Source organism: Lacerta agilis, chromosome 13 (genome assembly GCF_009819535.1).
Source record: "Lacerta agilis isolate rLacAgi1 chromosome 13, rLacAgi1.pri, whole genome shotgun sequence".
NCBI lineage: Eukaryota > Metazoa > Chordata > Lepidosauria > Squamata > Lacertidae > Lacerta > Lacerta agilis.
The window spans coordinates 14,427,208-14,449,593 of record NC_046324.1 but is presented as its reverse complement, the minus strand read 5'-3'; the positions used below and the strand labels follow the sequence as shown (position 1 = coordinate 14,449,593).

General features: G+C 43.0%; 1 protein-coding gene across 2 annotated transcripts in view; it reads left to right on the top strand.

The window, feature by feature from the left end:
* BNC1 (basonuclin 1) overlaps window positions 1–21,532 on the top strand; it is a 30,436-nt gene extending 8,904 nt beyond the window's left edge. For both annotated transcript variants that reach the window (XM_033167066.1, XM_033167065.1), the window contains exons 2-5: window positions 13,049–13,151; window positions 14,070–14,305; window positions 16,353–18,259; window positions 20,812–21,532. In XM_033167066.1, coding sequence (XP_033022957.1) covers window positions 14,159–14,305; window positions 16,353–18,259; window positions 20,812–21,499 — 2,742 coding nt within the window. In that variant the 5' untranslated portion in view covers window positions 13,049–13,151; window positions 14,070–14,158 and the 3' untranslated portion in view covers window positions 21,500–21,532. The remainder of the gene's footprint in view (window positions 1–13,048; window positions 13,152–14,069; window positions 14,306–16,352; window positions 18,260–20,811) is intronic.
* The last annotated feature ends 854 nt before the right edge of the window (window positions 21,533–22,386 follow it).

Below are 22,386 nucleotides of genomic sequence, written 5' to 3'. Positions count from 1 at the left end.
TACATTGTGTAATGTAAACTGCAAAAAATATATTGTGTAAGTCTCTAACATTGTTGATTATATCTTGTGCATATGTTCTGTGCGGTTGCGTTTAAAATGTATGGAGTTGCATAAGATACAGTTGCACGATCCAGTTCAGATGTAGGTTTTCTCATTCCATATTTTAATTTTGGGGAAGGATTGAAGTTCAGTGATAGAACACCTACTTTGTTTCTGCTGGATCGTCTCTGCTGCCCGTGACATCTCCAAGAAGGAGACACTGCGGGGCTGGGAATGGGCTGGGAAAGATTTCTGAAACCCATAAGACCTGCTGTCAGTCAGACTAAGCCAGCCTTCATCAACCTGCTGGTGGCTGGGGCTGAGCCCCAAACTTCTGGGGCACCTGGCCAGGTTAGCAAAGGCTGAGCTAGACTGTACTGAGCTAGATGGACCAATGGTGTGACTCTGCATGAGGCAATTTCCTATAGTCCTAAATTAAGGTAAAGGTACCCCTAACCGTTAAGTACAGTCACGGATTGCTTTACTGGCTGAGAGAGCCGGCGTTTGTCCACAGACAGCTTCCGGGTCATGTGACCAACATGACAAAGCCACTTCTGGCGAACCAGAGCAACGCACGGAAATGCCATTTACCTTCCCGCCAGAGCAGTACCTATTTATCTACTTGCACTTGACATGCTTTCGAACTGCTAGGTTTGGCAGGAGCAGGGACCGAGCAACGAGAGCTCACTCTGTCGCGGGGATTCAAACCACTGACCTTCTGATCAGCAAGCCCTAGGCTCTGTGGTTTAGACCACAGCGCCACCCGCGTCCCAGCTATAGCCCTAAATAGTAACAGTAAATAGATTTAGGCCTAATTCAGTATAATTGAACTCAATGGGGCTTCCTTGGGAACTGACTTGTACAAAGTATGTGCAAAGTATTGGCAAGCCAAACGTCAACTTTAATATTTTGTTTTTAATATTTATCTTTAGAAACACAGTAGCCCCAAAGAAATTTGTATGGTTCTTTTCTTCTACCCCTTTTCTTCTTTTCTTCTATACCTTTGAAGGTATAACTCTCACTAACCCGTAAATTAACAACACATGGAGCTTCCATGCTCAACAGGACTTCTCCATTCATTTCAGTGGCGGTGAATATCTGCCTGCCTTTCATTTTAAAACAAAGAAATCCTGGCATGCAGAAAAGCGTACACACAGATTTGGATCAGGGCATTATACCCTACATTTTGCGAATGCATACTGGCTTCATCTTCTAATCTAGCCCTTGAGTTTGCTATATTATGCCACATCTTAATTAATTAATTAGATATCTTTCTTACCCACCCTTCACCGTAAGTTACCAAGGCAGGTTACAACAATACAATAATCCAGGTATCATGCCCTTCAACATTTCTCTGATGCAAATACAGATGCCCGGTTTAATATTATTATTATTGCTTTTTTCTAAAAATAAAAATAAAAAATGTTTAGGGGTACTCTCATTTTGACTCAAGAAAATCACCAGGAAAGGAAATGAAGCTGTCATCAGATTCACAAAATATTTAAGGGTATGCATGCCCCTGCGGCCCCCCATAAAAATGCCCACTGATGATGATGATGATGATGATGATGATGATTAATATTTATAACCCACACATCTGCCTGGGTTGCTCCAACCATTCTGGGTGACTTCCAACATATATGAAAACATAATAAAACATTAAATATTTTTAAAAAACTTCCCTACACAGAGCTGCCCTCAGATATCTTTTATAGGTTGTATAGTTGCTTATCTCCTTGGCTTGGGGGGTCAGAAAACTCCATACCCTCCAACATTTCTCCAGTGAAAATAGGGATGTCCTCAGGAAAAACGGGACATTCCGAGATCAAATCAGAAACCAGGACAGCTTCTGTAAATCCAGAACCGTCTATGGAAAATAGGGACACTTGGAGGACCTGAGTTATAAGAGCAAGCTCCCAGGTTGCCTTTTAATGGGCAGTCATGCTACACTTCAAATCCTGCAATCTTCTTCCCTGGCAATCATCACTGTGTCCTAAATCTTTCCGTGGCACTGAAATTCTGCTGCACGTCATCTATCTACCTTTGAATCTCGCAAGTTCTTGTAAATTGCTTCAGGACTCCTTCTGACTGTGTTGTAAACATCAGGGAAATGCACGAGATGTGCTAAGAGAGGCCAACTGCCTAATAAACAGACCCATTTAATTTTATACCGCTGTTCCTGACGTTTTGCAGGCAGTTCCCAAGGTTAATCTCAGGGGACAAGGGGCATGAATGAGCTCAGATCTGATCCAGACCCAGTTCAGTATGGATCTCACTGTGGGGAGATGAAGAAAAATGTGAGATTTTGTCATCGTAAAAGGGTGTCAAGTGAGGTGGTGTGTTTTTTCTAAAACAGAGGGTGTGAGTAGAAAAAGGATTTTGGGCAGGGAAGAAGATTTTAGAGCAGCCGGAGGAAATATTTTGAATGGATAATGGCACCCAAGAAATTAGATTCCTGGAAAGAAAGGAAAAACACCCTCTCTTGTTTACAGCCCGGCTGGTACCAAGCGCACCAGTCTATTAGCAGAAGCTATAAATCACTCTCTCGTTCCCATCATGTACACAGAGTAGAGAATTTGGCATTTAGATGTTCTAATGACCTAAACTGCACTTGGGGAAGAATTTCTACCTTAATCCACAGACAGATGGGTTCTGATAACGGTCTGCTTTCCATTGCGAGACCCACAAATCTGCCAGCTGTCCTGATGGTCGAGTTTTGCTCCTGGACTGATCTACCTCTTTATCACCAGCCTGAATGCTGACTACAAAGCTGTCTCTGTTTAAATCAAGCGGGCCAGAACAAAACTTACAGTGACGTTTGCCTGTATAGAAGTATCTGCTTTCATTCGTACTGTAATCCCAAAGGTAGAGAGGTGTGAACCAAGAAGCCTTTGATTCAAACCTTAGCTTTGGTAGAAACTTGTTCGATGGTATTATAACTTACTAATTTCCTAATTTATATAGTGCCACCAGTGAGCATGGTGGCACTTAAAAGATTACGAAAGGGCAGGTCCTGCCCCTAAATTGCTTACAATCTAAAGACATATGCAGGGGAAACAAACAGGGAAAGGGAAAGGGAAGCAGGACTGAACAGTGAAATAATATGCAGTTGCTTCAATTGCACATGTTTCATCCCTCAAGCCTCCCTTCTCTAATGTGCTATTTTTCTAGAAAAAGAGGTCCCAGGACTCACCATGAGCGCCTCCCTCGTTCTCTTAGAATGACAATGGCGCTCACCTGAGAGGTGCCAGGACTGAGTTCCGGTGAGTTCTGGCCAAAAAAAAAAAAAAAAGAAAGCCCCCAATACTGTATGGGGATAGTACACGTTCTTTTTTTTTTTAATTAATATTTTATTGATTTTCCAATAAAAACAGCCAATTAACATATCCATCAAATCATAATAATCCAATTAAAAACAACAAACTAAAATTAAAAAAACAACCAAATTACAATCAAATTATTAATTATTAATTTTTCTTTGGTCTCCCCATAGTCTGGACCTTGAAGCATCTCTAATATCTTCTTCCTGCTTTGTTGTTATTCTCAAATTTTGCAGATTCCGATCTTGGCACTTTGTAGTTCATAGTTCTCCGTCCCTGGGTGTGCGATTCTCAGTCATGTCAGAAATCATAAATCCTTTCATCCATCAGGTGCAGCTTCATTTGTATATATTCCACTGTCTGTTTGCCTGCGCACCTTTTCCTGACTCCGTTCCATTCTTCCAGTCCAAGCTATAATCCGAATCTGTCCTCTGAAGTCCGAATCTATCCTTTGAAATTTAATGACGCAGCAACTGCCAAGTTATGTTTCTTAGGCAAACTGTCTGCAATGTTGCAATATAAATGAACTGTATTCCACAAATATAAATCATTAGGCAATTGATCAGCTTTTCTGGCATAGTACTGTGATAGTACTCATTCTTGACTACCTCACAGGGCTGTTGTAAGGGTCACTGAGATAGTATATCCAGTGGTATTTGAGCATTTGGAAGAAGCATCCATAAAAGGCCAAAAGTGAATATTAGCAACACAGAACACAATCAATTGTTGTGGCAAGTTATGTCAGTTCCCAGAATTCCCTGGGAAGAAGGGTTGTCTGTCAAACCACTCTTGGAAATGTCACTCTTTGAAGGGAATAGGGGTCCTCTAACTACCCTAAGCACCCTTGACAAACCACAGAACCAAGGATTATGAAGGGAAGCCATGACTGTTAAAAGTGGAATGATACTTCTTTAAATGTGTAGTGCAAATGGGGCATTGGTCTACTCCTGCTGGTGCGCAGTTTCAGTGCCCTCACTCTTCCTCCTTAGCGTTTATTTATGTTTAAATTGCACAGATGGGACAGTCCTTCAAATGGAGGAATGCTTTCTATGAGGTGGGACACCCAGCCATTACATCTTTAAATTACATCATTTATACTGATGGTCGACTCTGCAGTAAAGTTATAATGGCTATTCAGCAAAATGCCCCCATTAAGGAAACAAAATGGAAATATCGGCCTGCTGGAGGGGTTCCCAATATATGCGGAAGTAGGGGGAGGAAATGGGGGCCCCTCCCCCTAAAGGCAGGGTAGGGAGAGAGCCCAGTGAGAACTGAGCGTGCTCAGTGGCAGGATACTGAGGGTTTGGGCTGGGAGGGTCAAGAAAAGAGTTGGAAAGGAGTGGAATACAGGCGTCTCCCCACTTAACCGTGTGTTCAATTTGTGCATGGCCGTGTAAATGTGAGGTGGGGGGGGAATTAAAATAGTTTAATCTGCAAAAAAGCACAAAGAAGGCAAAAACAGCCCCAAAAAAGAGAGCGGGGAAACTGAAAAAAATCGCTGGAAATGAGTGTGGGAAATGGCTAGCAGTTCAGGGTACTGGTCTACCTCTGAATCACAGCCAAGCACTTTTGGATACCAGTCTGCCTCCCTTGTCGTTGTTTCCGCATCGTCCTCCGGCGATGAGGAAGGCTGACAGCTGCCATTGCCACCATTCATAGCACTCTGGTAAGCGCTGTTGCTTTTAAAAAGGGTTTTTAGAGGGTTTCCAGAGGCTGTCTCCCAAAAGAATTTTATTGCTGTTGCTGTTGTAGCTTGCGTATGCCACTCAGTGGTCGTCAAATGGGCTTCCAGTCAAAAGTAGGGTGAATAAAAATCAATTGGTTTAAAAAAAATAATCAGGTTTTTTTAAATTTAAATCAGATTTTTTTTAAATTGGATTTTTAAAATAAAATGCTTTTGGAGGAAAAACCTTTCTAAAGATAGTTTTCTATTTAAGTTACATTATAGTCCAAAGGCTATTCATCAGGAAATAAGGATTTGTTTTAAGTTTTTCATGTGTGCTAAAACTAAGTCTAAGTTGTTGTTTTTTTAATTGTTTAACCACATCAGTTAACAAACATGGATACGTATGCTATAATGCTATTGTTTTAGTTGAAACCTTCAACTGGTTGTCGATATTAAGATTATACCAGCAAGAATGAGTCTTTCTGTAAAAAAATAAATAAAAAATTAATGATTTAAATCAAGTCTTACTGACTAGTGATTTAAATCGTGATTTAAATCAAATCCACCCTGGTCAAAAGTGGATATAATATGACAGCAAATAAGAGGTGTATCAACAAATACACAGGAACCAGACACTATAAAAAGCAAGGAGGGAATGTTTAGTAAACCGGGGTTTCCTACTTAGGCATTGAAGTCTTTAGCCACACAACTATTTTACAACATCAGCTGAATATTCAGTAATCTGGCCCGGTATCTAGCAAATGGTTACCTTGTTGTATTTAGCATTCTTGCAGTCCTATAGAGGTTCACGCCTGTAAGCAGATGGGGCAGCGGCGGGGTGGGGGGCGCATACAGCCTAACCCAAGCCTAACAAATCAAACAGAAAGTGCGAGGAGGTGATGAGATTTGATGAATGGAGAAAGAAAGTAAAGGCCTATGAAATAAGTGGAGGTTATCTGAAAGAATATTAGATTGCATCTTGATGTATCTGTTTGGGCAACTGCCTTCGAAACCGCCCCCCCCCTGCAATTTTTGCTGGGACGCCTCTTTGCGGACTCTCTTTTATTTATGGAATGCTGATCTAACTCTGATCTTCTGGGGCTGATGAACACACCACAGTCTATGGAAAGTACAGCATCTTTAAGGAGTGCAGTGAGGTAATATAATTGAACTCCAGTTATAGTTGACATCTCGTGAAGTCAACGAGGCCTTGGCTCAAGACAACATGCTTCCTCCCTTTCCCCCCCCCCCCAATCCCACTTAGATGAACCTTATAAAGAAAATTTATGGCTTTCTGCGGCTCTTATCAAAAGTATGCCAACTGCTAGGCTAAAGCAAAGTGACTCTCAGAGCTCAGTTCTCAGTGTGTGTTGTGAGGCATGTTTTGTAAATTCACAGGAGGCTCGTGGCTTTTTCTCAGGAACGGGGCTTCGTTTTTGCGATGTTTGCTTATTGATTTACTTAACGTGTTTTTTTTTAAGGAATCACTCCTACGAAGTGTTCCTCCATCCATAGCCATTAAATTTTTTGAGACTCACCTTTAATACCCGTGCTGTAACATGGAATCTACTTTTATTTTTTATATGAGCCAACCCAGATGCTACACTCATCATCTTCCTCATGTGTCTCTTCCATGAGAGATCTGGAGGCTGGCAACATAAGAATGGGCCTTTTCTGCACTGGCTCCCCATTTGTGGAATACTTTCCCCAGGGAGGCTGGTCTGGCACCTTTCTTATATATCTTTAGGCACTAGACGAAAACATTTCTCTATAACCAGGCCTATGGCTTTTCAAATGTGTTTGTGGGAAGAAGGTTATTGGTTTGTTTTTGTTTTATTTTGTATTCTCATTCCCTACTTTTCTGTTGCAAACCGCCTTGGGATCTTCAGATAAAGGGCAAAATAATAATAATAATAATAATAATAATAATAATAATAATAATAATAATATACTTTTACATATACTGTCCAATCCTCTCCTCTCTGGAGTAACCAAAGGTTGTTGATGATGGTGTTGAAGATGGAAGCTCCTGCTTCCTTAAATGACCGGTACTTGTATCAATAGGAAGGCTATCAATTAATTTCTAAGAGGGTTACTTTTCCTTTGATAGTGTACCCCATCATGTGGAAGTGAGGGAAGTGAGGGAAATCAGGCAGAGGGCCTTCTCGGTGGTGGCGCCCGCCTTGTGGAATGCCCTCCCATCAGATGTCAAGGAAATAAACAACTATCTGACTTTTAGAAGACATCTGAAGGCAGCCCTGTTTAGGGACGTTTTTAACGTTTGATCTTTTATCGTGTTTTGGTATTCTGTTGGGGAGGCCCAGCCAGATGGGTGGGGTATAAATAAATTATTTTTTATCATTATGCTTGCTTTAATTCCTTTTTCTGTGCAACTGTACACAAGGTACAGGGGGGCTGCCATAAAAAAGCAGTGGAGATATCAGTCACAAGGAATTTTGTTGCTTTCTGCAAATGATCATTCCTCTCCTGTCCCAATATTCCCTCCCATTTCCCCTCTGTTTTACTATTACCGTGTTTCTCCTAAAATAAGACACCGTCTTATATATTTTTTTGCTAAAAAAAACCACAGTATGGCTTATTTTCAGGGGATGTCTTATTTTAACCGTGTCGCATCGGTACGCTGCATAGCCACACCTCTCCAGGCTGTTTTAATGGGAGGTGCCGTGTCACTATAGCTTATTTTTGGGGTATGGCTTATTTTTGGGGAACGGCTTATATTTCGCAAATGCATAGAAATCCTGCTATGGCTTATTTTATGGCTATGTCTTATTTTAGGAGAAACAGGGTAATTACCACACTGTGTGCCTTTTTACTACTTGGTATGGGGGGGGTGGGATGGGAATGGCTTTTTTTGGTCAGAGCTCGCCAGAACCCAGTTCTGGCACCTCTCAGGTAGGTACCATTGCCATTCTAAGACAAAAAGGGAAGTGTTAATTGTGAATTCTGGCCTTTTTTTGCTTTTTTCTTTTGAAAAATAGCACTGGGAAGAAACAATGTGCATGAAGGCCTCTTTCAGGGATGGAGTCAAATATGGCCCTTCAACCTGTGTCTCTGGCCCCCAGGAAACACTTTTTCCCCCTAAGCAGCATGGGCTGTGTGAGAATGAGTGAGTGTCTGAGAATGGGAATGTACAGTGGTACCTCGACTTACGAATTACTGGACATACGAATTTTGCGACTTACGAATGAAAAAAGTGCCCGCACACCTACAAATTTTTCGACACCCGAAGGACATCCATTGGCGGTTTTAGATGGGGTTTACTTGACTTACGAATTTTAGATGCGGTTTACTCGACTTACAATTTTTTCCGAATTTTTCGTTTCCAATGCATTCCTATGGGGAAATCGCTTTTTTCGACTTACGAATTTTTCGACCTACGAATGTGCATTCGGAACGGATTACATTCGTAAGTTGAGGTACCACTGTAACTTATTCGGAATCATAACATTCCTATCAGCGATTCCTCGCTGTAGATGCCAAGCTCACCTGCCACTTACTATGAAATATGACACAGTGCACTATTTGCAGAATGATGCCTGTAGTGACATCATCTAAAGATCCCCCCCTTTGGAGATACTCTTTTTTACCCATGCAAACTCATGCAGTTAATACTCATATGACTGGTTGACTTAAATTTCTTTGCTCAAGTTTCAGCCCTTGCAATATGAGCTAGCGCAGTAGGGCATGATGAGATTTTCAGCTTTCAAATTCGCAAAATGAGGGTTGGTAAAAAGTTGAAGCATGACTTGGGAATTCCACAGATATTCTAGCTAAAATAATATAGTTTAGTTTTGCTTGGTAAGTAAAATGTGTGTACAGTTGCATAGAAATAATTAAAAATGATTGTCAAGTACTTGCAGATCATCATCATCATCATTACCTGACATTTTCAGAAGGTAACATTAAAATTCTTTGGTTTTCTGAAAGCAGTTTATGTGCTTCTTCATCAAACATAGACTTATCAAGCATTATTATTATTATTATTATTATTATTATTATTATTATTATTATTATTTTATATGTTTTCTAACGACAATAATAATAGCAGATTTTAATTTCTCACACCCATAACTGGGAAAAAGCAAAAATTAAGTTTCACCCCCTAAAATGACATGCCCTACCAGTGCAGGGTTGGGGAACTTGCAGCATATCAGATATTTCTGATCAGCCCTAGCCAGCATCCCAGGTCAGGGATTATGGGAGATGGAATCTAGCAACACCTGGAGGGCCACAGGTTCCCATCTATGGAACTACAGGAAGAAGAACTAGATTTTAAAAATAAAAAAAATCCTTCCAGTAGCACCTTAGAGACCAACTAAGTTTGTTCTTGATGTGAGCTTTCGTGTGCAGGCACACTTCTTCAGATTTTAAAAGATAGCCCTAAACAACACATCTTTTAAAATGATCTGGGTTGCAATTGGTATCTATAGTTTCATTGTTAGAAGCATTTATTTAAATACATGGTTTTGGGGAAAATCTTGCCCTTTGTTTTCTTATTGTTGGGTACAATCTCTCTAAGGTGAAGCATTTTTTTTTAAAGTCCCATTTATTTATTTGCATGTAGCAAATGTGGGTCAAATTACAAGTGATGCTAAACATATCTTTGAATTTCGTGACTGGGGTTCTCCTTCTCTCTCTCTCTCTCTCTCTCTCTCTCTTTTAAAAAAAAAACAGCATCCTAACAGCAGCTGCAAGGAGGAACGGATTCAGATCAAAGACCCTTGCACAGGGTGTTTCTCTTTTGAAAATGCTCCCCCAAAGCTGGGGGTGAAATGGCAGCTTGTTGGGATCTTTCAGTAGGAAGTGGATGCATAGAGAAAGGGTTAAACCTCCCCCCCACCCACCCCTTGTGCTGTTGTGCTGATCTAGGTCACCCTCCCCATCCCTGTGGCTACTTTTAGTTAGAGAGAGAGAGAGGGGTGGAAAGAAACACATTTAGCATAATTTGTCATTTGACCCTAAATATTAGACAGAGAAGGCTGAGTTAAGAGAATAGTTCTCTCTGATTTCCTGGCTTTCTGTGGGAAAAGATTATATATATACATACATATATATATACATATATATATATATACATATATATATATATATATATATATATATATATATATATATATATATAGAATAACTGCAGGGGAGAAATTTAGTTCAGTTTGCATTTAAAAGCAACCCCACCAAATTCATGCTAACTGGAACAATGTACCAACTGAAACACAGCAATCTGTTGAAATTTGCACTTTTCTGAATTTTGCAACCAATTGTTGTGTACAGAAATGCATGTGCTGGGGAAAGAGTGTCCATGAAAATCCATGTATTGTTTTTAAAAACAACAGAGAGAAATGCAAAAAGGTGTGTACCAGGCAAAATTGCATACAAACGTGCATATTAGGAAAATTCGCACTAAGATGCTGATACATTTTCATGAAAACTTTAAAAAAGAGAGAGAGAGACACCCTCAAACAAATGGGGAAATGTGGAGCATTGAACCTGACACTGGAAAGATGACAAACTTTCAGAAACCATCCCTAGTCTGAAGTAAAAGGTAAATGTACCCCTGACCGTAAGGTCCAATCGCGGACGACTCTGGGGTTGCGTGCTCAACTCGCTCTACAGGCCAAGGGAGCCGGTGTTTGTCCGCAGACAGTTTTTCCGGGTCATGTGGCCAGCATGACTAAGCCGCTTCTGGCAAACCAGAGCAGCGCATGGAAACGTCGTTTACCTTCCCGCCGGAGTGGTACCTATTTATCTACTTGCACTTTGACGTGCTTTTGTTTTTTTTGTTTTTTAACAAAATTTATTAGCATTTTCATAATATAACACAAACCCAACCCCACACCTACAAATACAAAAACAAATACACATACACATAATGTCAGGATTCTTCTTCTTATTTATATACCTTACAAAAAAAAAAAAAATTCTATTTCTAAATCTTGACGTTTGACTTCCCCCGCCTATTCACCTTCGGTTTTAAATCAATATACTATTTCCTTAACAACTTTTCTCTATAAAAAAATTTAACTTTACTTAACGAAAAAAAGAAAACATGCTTATCTTAATCTTTGCATTATAACCTAAATCATAACCAAATATTCTTATAGCTAAACTTATTTCTTCTATCCTTTATCATGCTGCTTTTAACTTAAAATTCAATATCTCCTTACTTATTTAAAATAGACTTGTAATTAACAGACTTCACACTCCGATTTCGGATACCATGGCAGACCATTTAAATTATACATTTAATACTTCAACCCACTCCCCCTCTGTCCATTGTCTTTTTCTGTCTTTCTCCAGAACCAAATCTCCAATTGTCTTCCTCTGAGTGACCACAGATCCAGGCAGCATCCACAACAAACCCCGCATCGAGCCTCAGGGTGCTCATCATCTCCATTCTGGGCTCCTCCGTTCCTTTTTCTTCTTCTTCTTGTAAAAATCTTAATTCCATGTCCCTTGTCCCCGAGCTGCCACCTCGGAGTCTGGATATTGTAAATTTTCCCGTTTCAGGTTCCTTTTCCCGGATTTGCCCAGCCATTTCAGACCATCCTTGAAGCACCCCTCCCAGCTCTTTGTCAAGGCTTGATTCCATTGTGTAAAACTTTTGAAAAGCCTCCTCTGTGGAAAGTAAATCCTTTTTATGAATAATTCCACTCAAAACTTGTAGTTTCCGATTAAGCAATTCCATCTGCAAGACAGTGAGCATTTCCTCATCCTTTAAACTAGAGTTCGATGCCAGTGCGAGCACAAAGTCCAGCATTTTAGGAGAGAGAGTGAGTATCAGATTTCAGTTCCTGTCTCTTCCTTCCTTTGTTTCAATTTTTTCCCACGACAAACCAAGTCGCCGCCATTTCTCCGAGGCCGGAGTATAAAGACCAAAACTTCAAGTGGAGATATTTTTTCCCCAGTTAACCCCTGAAGGGAAATCTCAACAGACTCAGTTTTCAATTTCCAAGTACTTTCTATTGATTGTTGTAGCAGCAGTCACTTAAAGAGTTAATTTCTTTCACCACCCGAAGGGAGGGAGGCGGGCTGCCTTTCTTCTTTCCCCCAGATCGTTCCAAGAATACAAAGAGTCAATCAATTACTCACAGCCTCTGGGTTCTTATCAGCTCCTTGAAAACAGGTAGAACTTAGACGCTCATCACAGGCTTTGTCGCCGCATTTACATCCCGGTTGGGGCATGTCCCCTATAGCCCGGCTCCGTCGTCCCTTCACCCCCACTCCCCCTTTACAGGGGGAGCGAGGGAAGGGTTCGGAGCCACAACGGGCACAGCCGGGGAGCCCAGGGTGCGGGACGCTCTTCCCGCACCCCAACCGGAGCCCCGCTATGCGGCTGCAGGGCTCCTGACCCCCGGGATGAACTGGGTGCTTCGCAGCCGAAGCATCCCACGACCACCCATAATGGCGTCAGCCGCCGGAAGTCGCACTTTGACGTGCTTTTGAACTCCTAGGTTGGCAGGAGCGGGGACTGAGCAACGAGAGCTCACCCCGTCATGGTGATTCTAACCGCCGACCTTCCAAGTACAGTCCATATACAGGTTGACCCACGTTGTGACTATTGCACTCTGTTAGCCTTGCTATATTTCAACAAGTGAAAATCCAGACACAAAAGTTATTAAGCTTTTTGGGGGTTGTTCAGCTTTGCTTTTCTTTTTCAAAATCTCCCCCCCCAATAAATGGCATTTTGGAGCTCTTTTTTAGGCATTTCGGCAAAAAAAAACAAACGAACACCCACTTCAAAAATGGTTGCCATACACCCTGGTTTTCACAGACGTTTAAACCAGCTTTTGAAAATTGTACCTGGACACTATTTTTCACGAACGAATCCCAGCTATGTCCAGGAAATTATTGACTTATTGCAGCCAGATCTATGCATATTCATAATTCTTCATTTTTTACATATTTGCATATGCCTGTTCCATTCCGCTTCTCCTTCCCTCTCTCCAGCATGTTGCACATGTTACTCACCCCTTAACTTTTTGATCTGTTTCTGCTCTTTCAGGCCATCCGTTGCACTCTGGTAAGCTGCAGCTGCCAGTGCTTCAAACCTGGGAAAATAAACCAGCGACAATGTGACCAGTGCCGGCATGGATGGGTAGCACATGGTAATAAACCTCAAAGTATTTTAAAAGAAAATAAAAAAATAATTGCCTTACCAAGTAGCCACAAGACCAGTTTTCAGTTTATTAATGGAGACATTGCAAAATCACTAATAACAAAACTCAGAAATTGCTTATCATAATTGTCTATAGAGTCACATTTAGCTCAGCTTTGGGAAAGTAAGCACTTATTTGATGCAATCCACAACTAATATGAATTGCTACATAACAAGTAGCAATTTGCTTTACAATAGGTTTACATAATTCTGAATGTTCAGAACATGATTTAGGCTAAACTGGGGACAGTTTAAAAGGAACCAGGCCTTCTTAGTATTGGCACCCACCCTGTGGAACGCCCTCCCATCATATGTCAGGGAGAAAAGTAACTATACAACCTTTAGAAGACACCTGAAGGCAGCTCTGTATAGGAAAGTTTTTGATGTTTAATGTTTTAGTATGTTTTTGGTATGTGCTGTCCCAGAGTGGCTGGGGCAACCGAGTCGGGTGGGCGGGGTAAAAATATGGTTATGATTATTACAGTCAACATGGTGCCTTCCAGGTAGAGAAATGAGAAACGGGGCGAACCAAAGTTCATAGACCCCGTCCATCCCTAGCCTAGCCTACCTAGCAAAGGGATCATGCACCAAACCAGAAATTTGCACCCAACCCCTCGTCAAGCTGAAATAATTGGGAAATACTGTTCTGGCAGATGATGCTGTGAAACCAGAACTAGAGCTGTTTTCCCATCTCTCACACATTGAATGTAGCTGGGAGGGGAAGGCGGTGGTAAGCGTTCTTGCTTTGCATTGCATAGGTTCCAAGTTCAAACCCCTAGTACCCTAATGGTGTTCTTTCTGTCTAATTGTTTCATACCCAATTGATGCATAAATAGTCACTCGCCTTTTGTTTTCCTTCTGTTTTCAGCCTTAAGTAAGCTAAGGATCCCTAACCTATACCCAACAAGCCAAGTGGAAATAGTCCAGTCTAATGTGGTATTTGATATAAGCAGCCTCATGCTGTACGGAACTCAAGCAGTTCCCGTCCGTCTCAAAATTCTCTTAGATCGGCTTTTCAGTGTCCTGAAGCAAGAAGAAGTCATTCATATCCTCCACGCTCTGGACTGGACACTTCAAGACTACATACGTGGATATGTCTTACAGGTACATCTCTAGGTCCTCGCTCCCTCCTAGGAGGGTGACAAGAGAATCAGGGCCGAAATGAGGCCAAGAAACCAGTGGTCTGCATGTTTGTGGGCACCCCAAGGTCTGGAGAAGTACAAAGAATTTTTAAGAAAATCTTTCTGCAAGCTTTGTTTCCTGAGAAGTTTGAGTGTTTGTGAACGTTCTGCTGGCATCCCAGCAGCTCACCCAGTTGCATCAGAACTTGAAGCTGCACTGGCACCCTTATAATGCAGACATTCACCATAAATTTATCCATTTCAGTTATGCCGCTTTGAACTTTTCCAGCATCATCAGTACTGTTATACTCGGGCAGAAGTTAGGTCCTTATGTTTACACAAATACTGCTCCTCTGTTGGCATTCTTCTTTCAATGTAAAGTAGCATTATGATTTATGTTATGGCACGAATAAATATTTCATGGCACTTGATAATTTTGCTTTTTAGTGTTAGGGTTAAAAAATATGGGCTCAATTACCTTGAACCTTTTTTGCATGAAAAATTGATGATGATACATTCTTCATCATCTTAGAAAAGTCTTGTGTGCCCAGTGAAAACCCTCAGTAGGCCATCAAATACATGTTCTGTGATAAAATATTTATTACAGATATTGGGAAAAGTTAGGTATGGCTGGAGTTTGAAAGAACTTGCAACACTCTAGTGTAATTACAGCTGTGCTCTGTAAACACTGGCGAAGGATCGATGCAGGTTCATTTGTTCTCTGATCTTAGTAGCTTGGAAGATTATTAAACTTGCAGTGGAAGAATACTTGACTTAAATGTGGAGCTAAATCTTATTCTGATTGCTCCATCTCTCTCTCTCTCTCTCGGCTACATTCGTACATGTTGTTTCGCCGGTACACATCTTAATTTTTTTTCTGGGGCAATTGCAAAATACTTTCTAATCATCGGTGCTGTGTTCGAAAGAACAAATGTTGGGGTGATTGAAATCCAAGAATAATATATATCACAGAATTGCCAAAACAAGCTGCCCTCAGCCTTAGCAAATTGTGTGGATTTGGCTAGACAAAGAAGCCTAACCTCTCAGAAAACTGCCTGGAATAGTGATGGGCAGCTGTGGATTCCTGAGCTGGATCCTGACCTGCTCACCCTTGCCACTCTGCACTTCAAACTCTGGCCATCACTTGGTCACTTTGTGGGAAGGTCTTTAGCTCAGTGGTAGAGCATCTGCTTTGCACGCAGAAGGTCTCAGGTTCAGGTTCATTTCCGGGTATCTCCACATAGGGGTGGGATAGACCCCTGCCTGAAACCCTGGAGGGCTGTTGTCAGGTCACTGTGGACAATACTCAGCTAGATGAGCCTAATGCTAACCCTAAGACACAGCCCTTACCTTGTGTCTATTTAGTCTGAGCTGCCCCCCCCACCCAAAAAAAAATGACAGTACAAATCAGCAGTGCCACCTGAGCTACCTTTGAAGGTGACCCGGAAACTACAACTCATCCAGAATGCAGCAGCTAGACTGGTGACTGCAAGTGGCCGCCAAGACCATATAACCCCGGTCCTGAAAGACCTACATTGGCTCCCAGTATGTTTCTGAGCACAATTCAAAGTGTTGGTGTTGACCTTTAAAGCCCTAAACGGCCTTGGCCCAGTATACCTGAAGGAGTGTCTCCACCCCCATCGTCCAGCCCGGACACTGAGGTCCAGCGCCAGGGGCCTTCTGGCGGCTCCCTCCCTGTGAGAAGTGAGGTTACAGGGAACCAGGCAGAGGGCCTTCTCGGTAGTGGCACCCGCCCTATGGAACGCCCTCCCATCAGATGTCAAGGAAATGAACAACTCTCTGACTTTTAGAAGACATCTGAAGGCAGCACTGTTTAGGGAAGTTTTTAATGTTTTATGTTTTATTTATACCCAGCCAGGTGGGCAGGGTATAAATATATTATTATTATTATTATTATTATTATTATTATTATTATTATTATTATTGCCACCCCGACCCCAAATATACCCCTTTCAAACTCCCATTGAAGTTCCTCTTTTAAGTACAGTGTTGTCTGTTGTCTTTTTAAGGATGCATCAGGAAAGGTCCTGGACCACTGGAGTATCATGACCAGTGAAGAAGAACTGGCTACTTTGCAGCAATTTCTGCGCTTTGGCGAGACAAAGTCCATTGTGGAGTTAATGGCGATTCAGGAGAAAGAAGGGCAGTCCATCGTCATCCCCACAACCGCAGCCAATATGGATATTAGGGCATTCATCGAAAGCTGTAGTCAGAGAAGTGCAAGCCTCCCTGCTTCCTTGGACAAAATGAACCCTGTTAACATCCATCACTTTGAGAACGTTGTCAACAACATGGCCTTCATGCTGCCGTTTCAGTTTTTCAGCCCTGTCCCTCCGCCCCTCATAGGTTCACCCCCTGAGAGGCTTTTGATGGAGCAAAGTCAGGACTGCAACAATGAACTCAAGCAAGATGTTCCCATGCAGTTTGCGGAAAACAGCTTCCTGACTTCCGAGTCTTCATTTCAAGGTGAAAAGGAGGTGGCCTCAACCAGCCCAGATATCGCTTTGAAGGACGACACTTCTCCAAGCAATTTAAGTTCTCCCAACAGCATCACAAAGCCTGAAATGAGCCAACTCTCCCCAGAAAGTAAAATAAAATCTGTCGACAAAAATGGCTTCACCACGAGGAGAGGGCGTGTTTTTTGTACAGCATGCGAAAAGACGTTTTACGACAAAGGGACTCTGAAGATCCACTACAATGCTGTCCACCTGAAGATCAAACATAAATGTACAATTGAAGGCTGCAACATGGTCTTCAGCTCCCTCCGGAGTCGGAATCGACACAGTGCCAACCCCAACCCTAGACTTCACATGCCAATGAACAGAAACAACCGGGATAAAGATCTGAGAAATGGGTTGGCCATCACCGGACTGGAAGAGAACAAACGGACGGACTTTAACATTTTGCCTCCCGACAGTAGATCCGTTTCCAGCTACGGAAGCTCTTGCAGCGATTCAAAGACACAGCCAGGTTTTCACAGTACTGGCCAAAATGGCATTCTCTTTCCAAACTTGAGGACCGTGCAACCAGTTCTACCATTCTATCGCAGTCCGGTCACACCGGCTGAACTTGCAAATACTCCCGGCACCCTTCCTTCCCTACCTCTGGTTTCCTCGTCAGTCCCTGAGCCGCTGGTTTCTAACGAATCACCCTTCGACGCGCTGCCCAAGAAAAAATCCCGCAAGTCTAGCATGCCCATCAAGATAGAGACAGAAGCCATTGATACCCCTAGCGCAACTCACGAAGTTGCCAGCTCAGAAGACGACATGCCTCCACGGCCGGTAAGTGACGGGCATGTTGAGATGGGCGGTTCTAGGATAGAAAAAAACCCAAACCACCCAATGGAAAAGAAGTCCCATTCAGGTACATCACAGAAATCCATTTCTGAAGATGGAGGGCCAACATATTTTAAATCTATTGAGCCAAATGACACGTGCGCCAAAGTGGACGATTTGCATCGCCCTGAGAAAACAGCTAAGCCCGAACAAGGCAAATTGTTCAAGATGGTTTCTTGTGAAAATGCCTGCAAAGATCCAAACCAGCACCGTGATGTGACCAAAGCAGTGGCAGAACCCCATGACTATCTGAAAGAGCAGCTGAATTACAGGATCCCAATGAACGACTGCGCTGAATTGCAGCACCACTTGCTGAGTAGGGGGGCGTTCGGCACACTGTCCGGTAGGAGTGTAGCCGTTCCTGGTTTCGAAGCTTTTAGAGATATAGATCGTGTCAGTCAACATGCGCCGCTAGGGCTTCAGAGGGAAGACAGCCGTTTCCATTGTGACATCTGTAAGAAGACCTTTAAAAACCCCTACAGTGTGAAAATGCATTTTAAAAACGTGCACCTAAAAGAAATGCATATTTGCACGGTGGAGGGTTGCAATGCTGCCTTCCCTTCTCGTAGAAGTCGAGACAGGTAAGAAAACAGCGCACATAATCGTTCTGTTTTTTTAAAAAAGTAATCATACAATGGAGCCTAGTCTGAAATGCAAATAGGTTTTGAATCATGTTTTTGTGGTGTACCCCCTCACCCCATGTATCTTCCTCATGGGTTATTGGAGCACTGAAAATCCATTGGACAAAACCTTGCTTTTTCCCCCTGGACAAGAAGGCATTAAATCAGTGGTTCCCAACCATTTTTTGGCCATGCCCCACCTGAGCATCTCCAAAATCCTGGTGCCCCCCCCTACAGACCCTGTGACATATAATTATTCAAAAAGTGAACTCCTATTTATGTGGAGGAAACCTAAAAGGCCATTCACTGTTAATAACTCATTCTTGAATTACCCCCCTCCCTTAAAAATCAAATTGCCCCCCTGTGGGGCATGTGCCCCACATTGGGAGCCACGGCATTAAATGAAACCCTGCTCATTGCTAGTAGATAACAGTGGTTGAAAATAATTTGTGGGTTGCCGTTTTTAGAGGTGCATTTTCTTGCACACACAGGGGAACAAGGTCTTGCATTTAACTTGCCTTTTCAGCTGTCTCCTTAAATTTTTAAAGCAAAATCTACAGTGGTATCTATCATCTATCTATCTATCATCTATCTATCTATCATCTTCTGAACTGATGGCAGAGGACTTAGTTTCCTCGCCTCCATCAATCACTCCCATCTGTTCAGCCTACTCCCTGCCTGCCCCCCTCTGTTTCCCCTCCCACTTTCCTTTTTTGCCCTCTGGGCAGATAAGAACATAAGAAGAGTCTGCTGGATCAGGCCAGGGGCTCGTCTAGTCCAGCGTGGTGTTCTCAAAGCAGCCAGGCAGGTGCCTGTGGAAAGCCCACAAACAGGATCTCAGTGCATCAACACCTTCCCCTGCTGCGGTTTCCACCTCCAACTGAATTCCAGACATTCGTTTTGTGCCTCTGGCTGGGAATGATGGGTGCTGAGAATCAAACAGCATCTGGAGAGCCGCACGTTCCCCGTCTGCTCTTCCCAGTGCCAAAACCAGTCCTTTCCGGGAGCAGGTTCCAATTCAGTCCCATTGCCAGATGGGAAGTAGCTAACAAACAGGAAGAATTGTTGTGGACTATTTAAGGTCTGAGATTGCAGTCGGATAAGACTGTTGCTGTTCAGAAGCTGCTGGCCCCAAATCTTGCTGCCTCTTGTTGCCTCCTGCTTCCACTTTCCCCCTTCTCTACTAGCAGTATGGGACACGGGTGGCGCTGTGGTCTATACCACTGAGCTTCTTGGGCTTGCTGATCAGAAGGTCGGCGGTTCGAATCCCTGCGACACAGTGAGCTCCCGTTGCTCTGTCCCAGCTCCTGCCAACCTAGCAGTTTGAAAGCACACCAGTGCAAGTAGATAAATAGGTACCACTGTGGTGGGAAGGTAAACAGGGTTTCCGTGCGCTCTGGCTTCCGTCACGGTGTTCTGTTGTACCAGAAGCAGTTTAGTCATGCTGGCCACATGACCCGGAAAGCTGTCTGTGGACAAATGCTGGCTCCCTCGGCATGAAAGCAAGATGAGTGCCCCAACCCCATAGTCACCTTTGACTGGACTTAACTATCCAGGGGTCCTTTACTTTTACCTTTTACTAGCAGTATGTAGTGGCCAGATTTGCCTTCCTGTGTTGGACTGTGGAGACAGAACTAAGGTGAAGATGCAACAGGGCTGCTTTGCCTGGCTCACTGCCCTCGCCAGACCTCAGAACTAGCTGCTGCATCTGGCTGTTCATCTTGAAAAATGTGACTAGCGCTATTCTGTACTGGGAGAAAATGTGTTGTCTTACTTAAGGCTATGGCACCCTTTGTTCATGGATATTAGGTGTGGGGAGCCTTTGTTTCTCCAAATGTCACTGAACTGCAACTCCCGTTATCCCTGCCCATTGGCTATGCTTGCTAGGGCTGATAGGAGTTGTAGTCCGTGACATCTATAAGACCAAAACTTCCCCATCACCTGGTGTATATTGTCCTTTTTAAATTTTTCCTGCTGCGGCTGTCTTGTTTATGGTGCGGAGCTCAAACAAACTGGACTGAATTTAAGATTGCTTTTTAAAATAATTTTATTTTTATTTCCTGTATTCTGCACTTCATCTGAAGGTCTAAGGTCAGAAATACATAAAATTAAAACCAATCATATTAAGAGAGGCCAACATAAATTCCATGCAAATGGAACAGCAACAACAACAAAAAATCCCAACCTCACCTCACCCTTCCCACAAGCCTGAACAAAGAGAAATGACTGCAGTGTTGTGATGAGACATTCTTCAGAGGGCAGGTCATCCTAGAGGCATAGCCGCCAATATATTACATGGCTCTTGGTTGCCCATTTAGTACCCTTATCCCAGTTGCACCCAAGGAAGGTATCTCCACACCATTGTTCCATTGCTGTTACAGCATTCATCACTTGGGCGAGGGGTGGTATCCATGCTGGGACAATGCTCACATTAAGAGTTTGTGCTCAAGTGTTGACTGTTCAGCTGCTTCTCGTCCTTGATTCTAACAGCATCCCTGATCTTCTTTCTCCAGACATAGCTCCAACCTGAACCTTCACCATAAGCTTTTGACCAAAGATCCCTTGGAAATCAACAACCACCATTTCAATGCAACGTACCTCTTGAAGGATATGGCAAAAGAGATTTGTCCAGACGACTCTTTGATAGGACACGTTGGGCAGCAAACTTCGGTCATCTTCAAAGGGATGAACAGGACTGGCAGCCTGGTTTTCCCAATGAGCAAGATTGGAGAGGCCTGCCCCGAGAGCTACCAGTATGACCTGGTAAACGATGGGGCTGTTCTGGATTTAAGCACAACGTCCAGCATCAAGTCAGAGGGCAGTGCTCATTCCTCTTGGGATTCTGACGGAGACAATGAAGAAGGTCCTGGGGTTTTGGAGGACAGTGACGAAAGCTGTGAAAGTCCACCTTTGATCCCGAATGAAGACCTCTACCAAGACTGTTCTCTGATGGAGAAGCCTAACGAGAGTTTCTCAAACATACCTTCCAGTTTGCCAATAACCTGCCACATATGCCAAAAAAGCTACAGTAATAAAGGAACTTTCAGGGCCCATTACAAAACAGTGCATCTCCGCCAGCTCCACCAATGCAAAGTCCCAGGTTGCAATACAATGTTTTCTTCTGTGCGCAGCAGAAACCGGCACAGTCAAAACCCCAATTTACACAAGAGCTTGATCAGGTCAACAGGTAGCCCCCAGTAACATCTCACTGTTTGGTTAAGAGTCGACATTTCAACTTTAAAAAGAAAAGTGTAAGAGTGCGGTTTCCCTTTGTTTTATTTTCTTCCGGGGTGCTTTCTTCCACACTGAAAACACAGGGCCACGTTCTGCTTCCTTTTACACAGTATGTGTTTTCACTGAGCAAAATAGGGCACACCAACAACACTAGCCTGACTTTTTCACTTACAACAACAAAAAGTGGATCAGGAGACATAATGATGGTTTGCAATATGAGACACAGTGAAGACACTATTCCAATGTTTTGTTTACATGATCAATGTGGAGGGATGGGTGGGAACTGCTGGGTGAGCCCATCGGTTGAACTGGAGGGTTTTGAATGCTGTCGTTTCTATCCTGAGATCAAGGATCGGGAACCCGTGGCCCTCCAGATGCTGTTGAACTCCAACTCTCACAATTCCCTGAGGCTGATGGGAGTTTGGAGTGCAACAACATCTTGAGGGCATACAGGTTCCCCACTTAGCCCATGCCATAATGCCATGATGTGGCTTTTTCCTCTCCTCTGTCTGACATCATAGTGTGAACGCTGGGCTACACATTACAAAAGAAAATACAAAGCTGTCGTTGAAAATGGGGGCACCGTGTCCAGTTTTCCCTTTCTCTCCCCAATGAGTAATAAAAACATTTATCCCAGGGGTGATGAACCTTGGATGTTCAAGATGTTGTTAGACTGCAACTTGCATCATACCTGGCTATTGGCCATGCTGGCTAGGACTGATGGGAGTTGGAGTCCACAACATCTGGAGGTCCACGCGTTTGTCTCTTTATCCGTGTCATAATGTTGCATTTTCCACACCTCTTCCCAGTGGCAACCAAGGGGATATGGAGGGGAAACTAAATGCACGGACGTC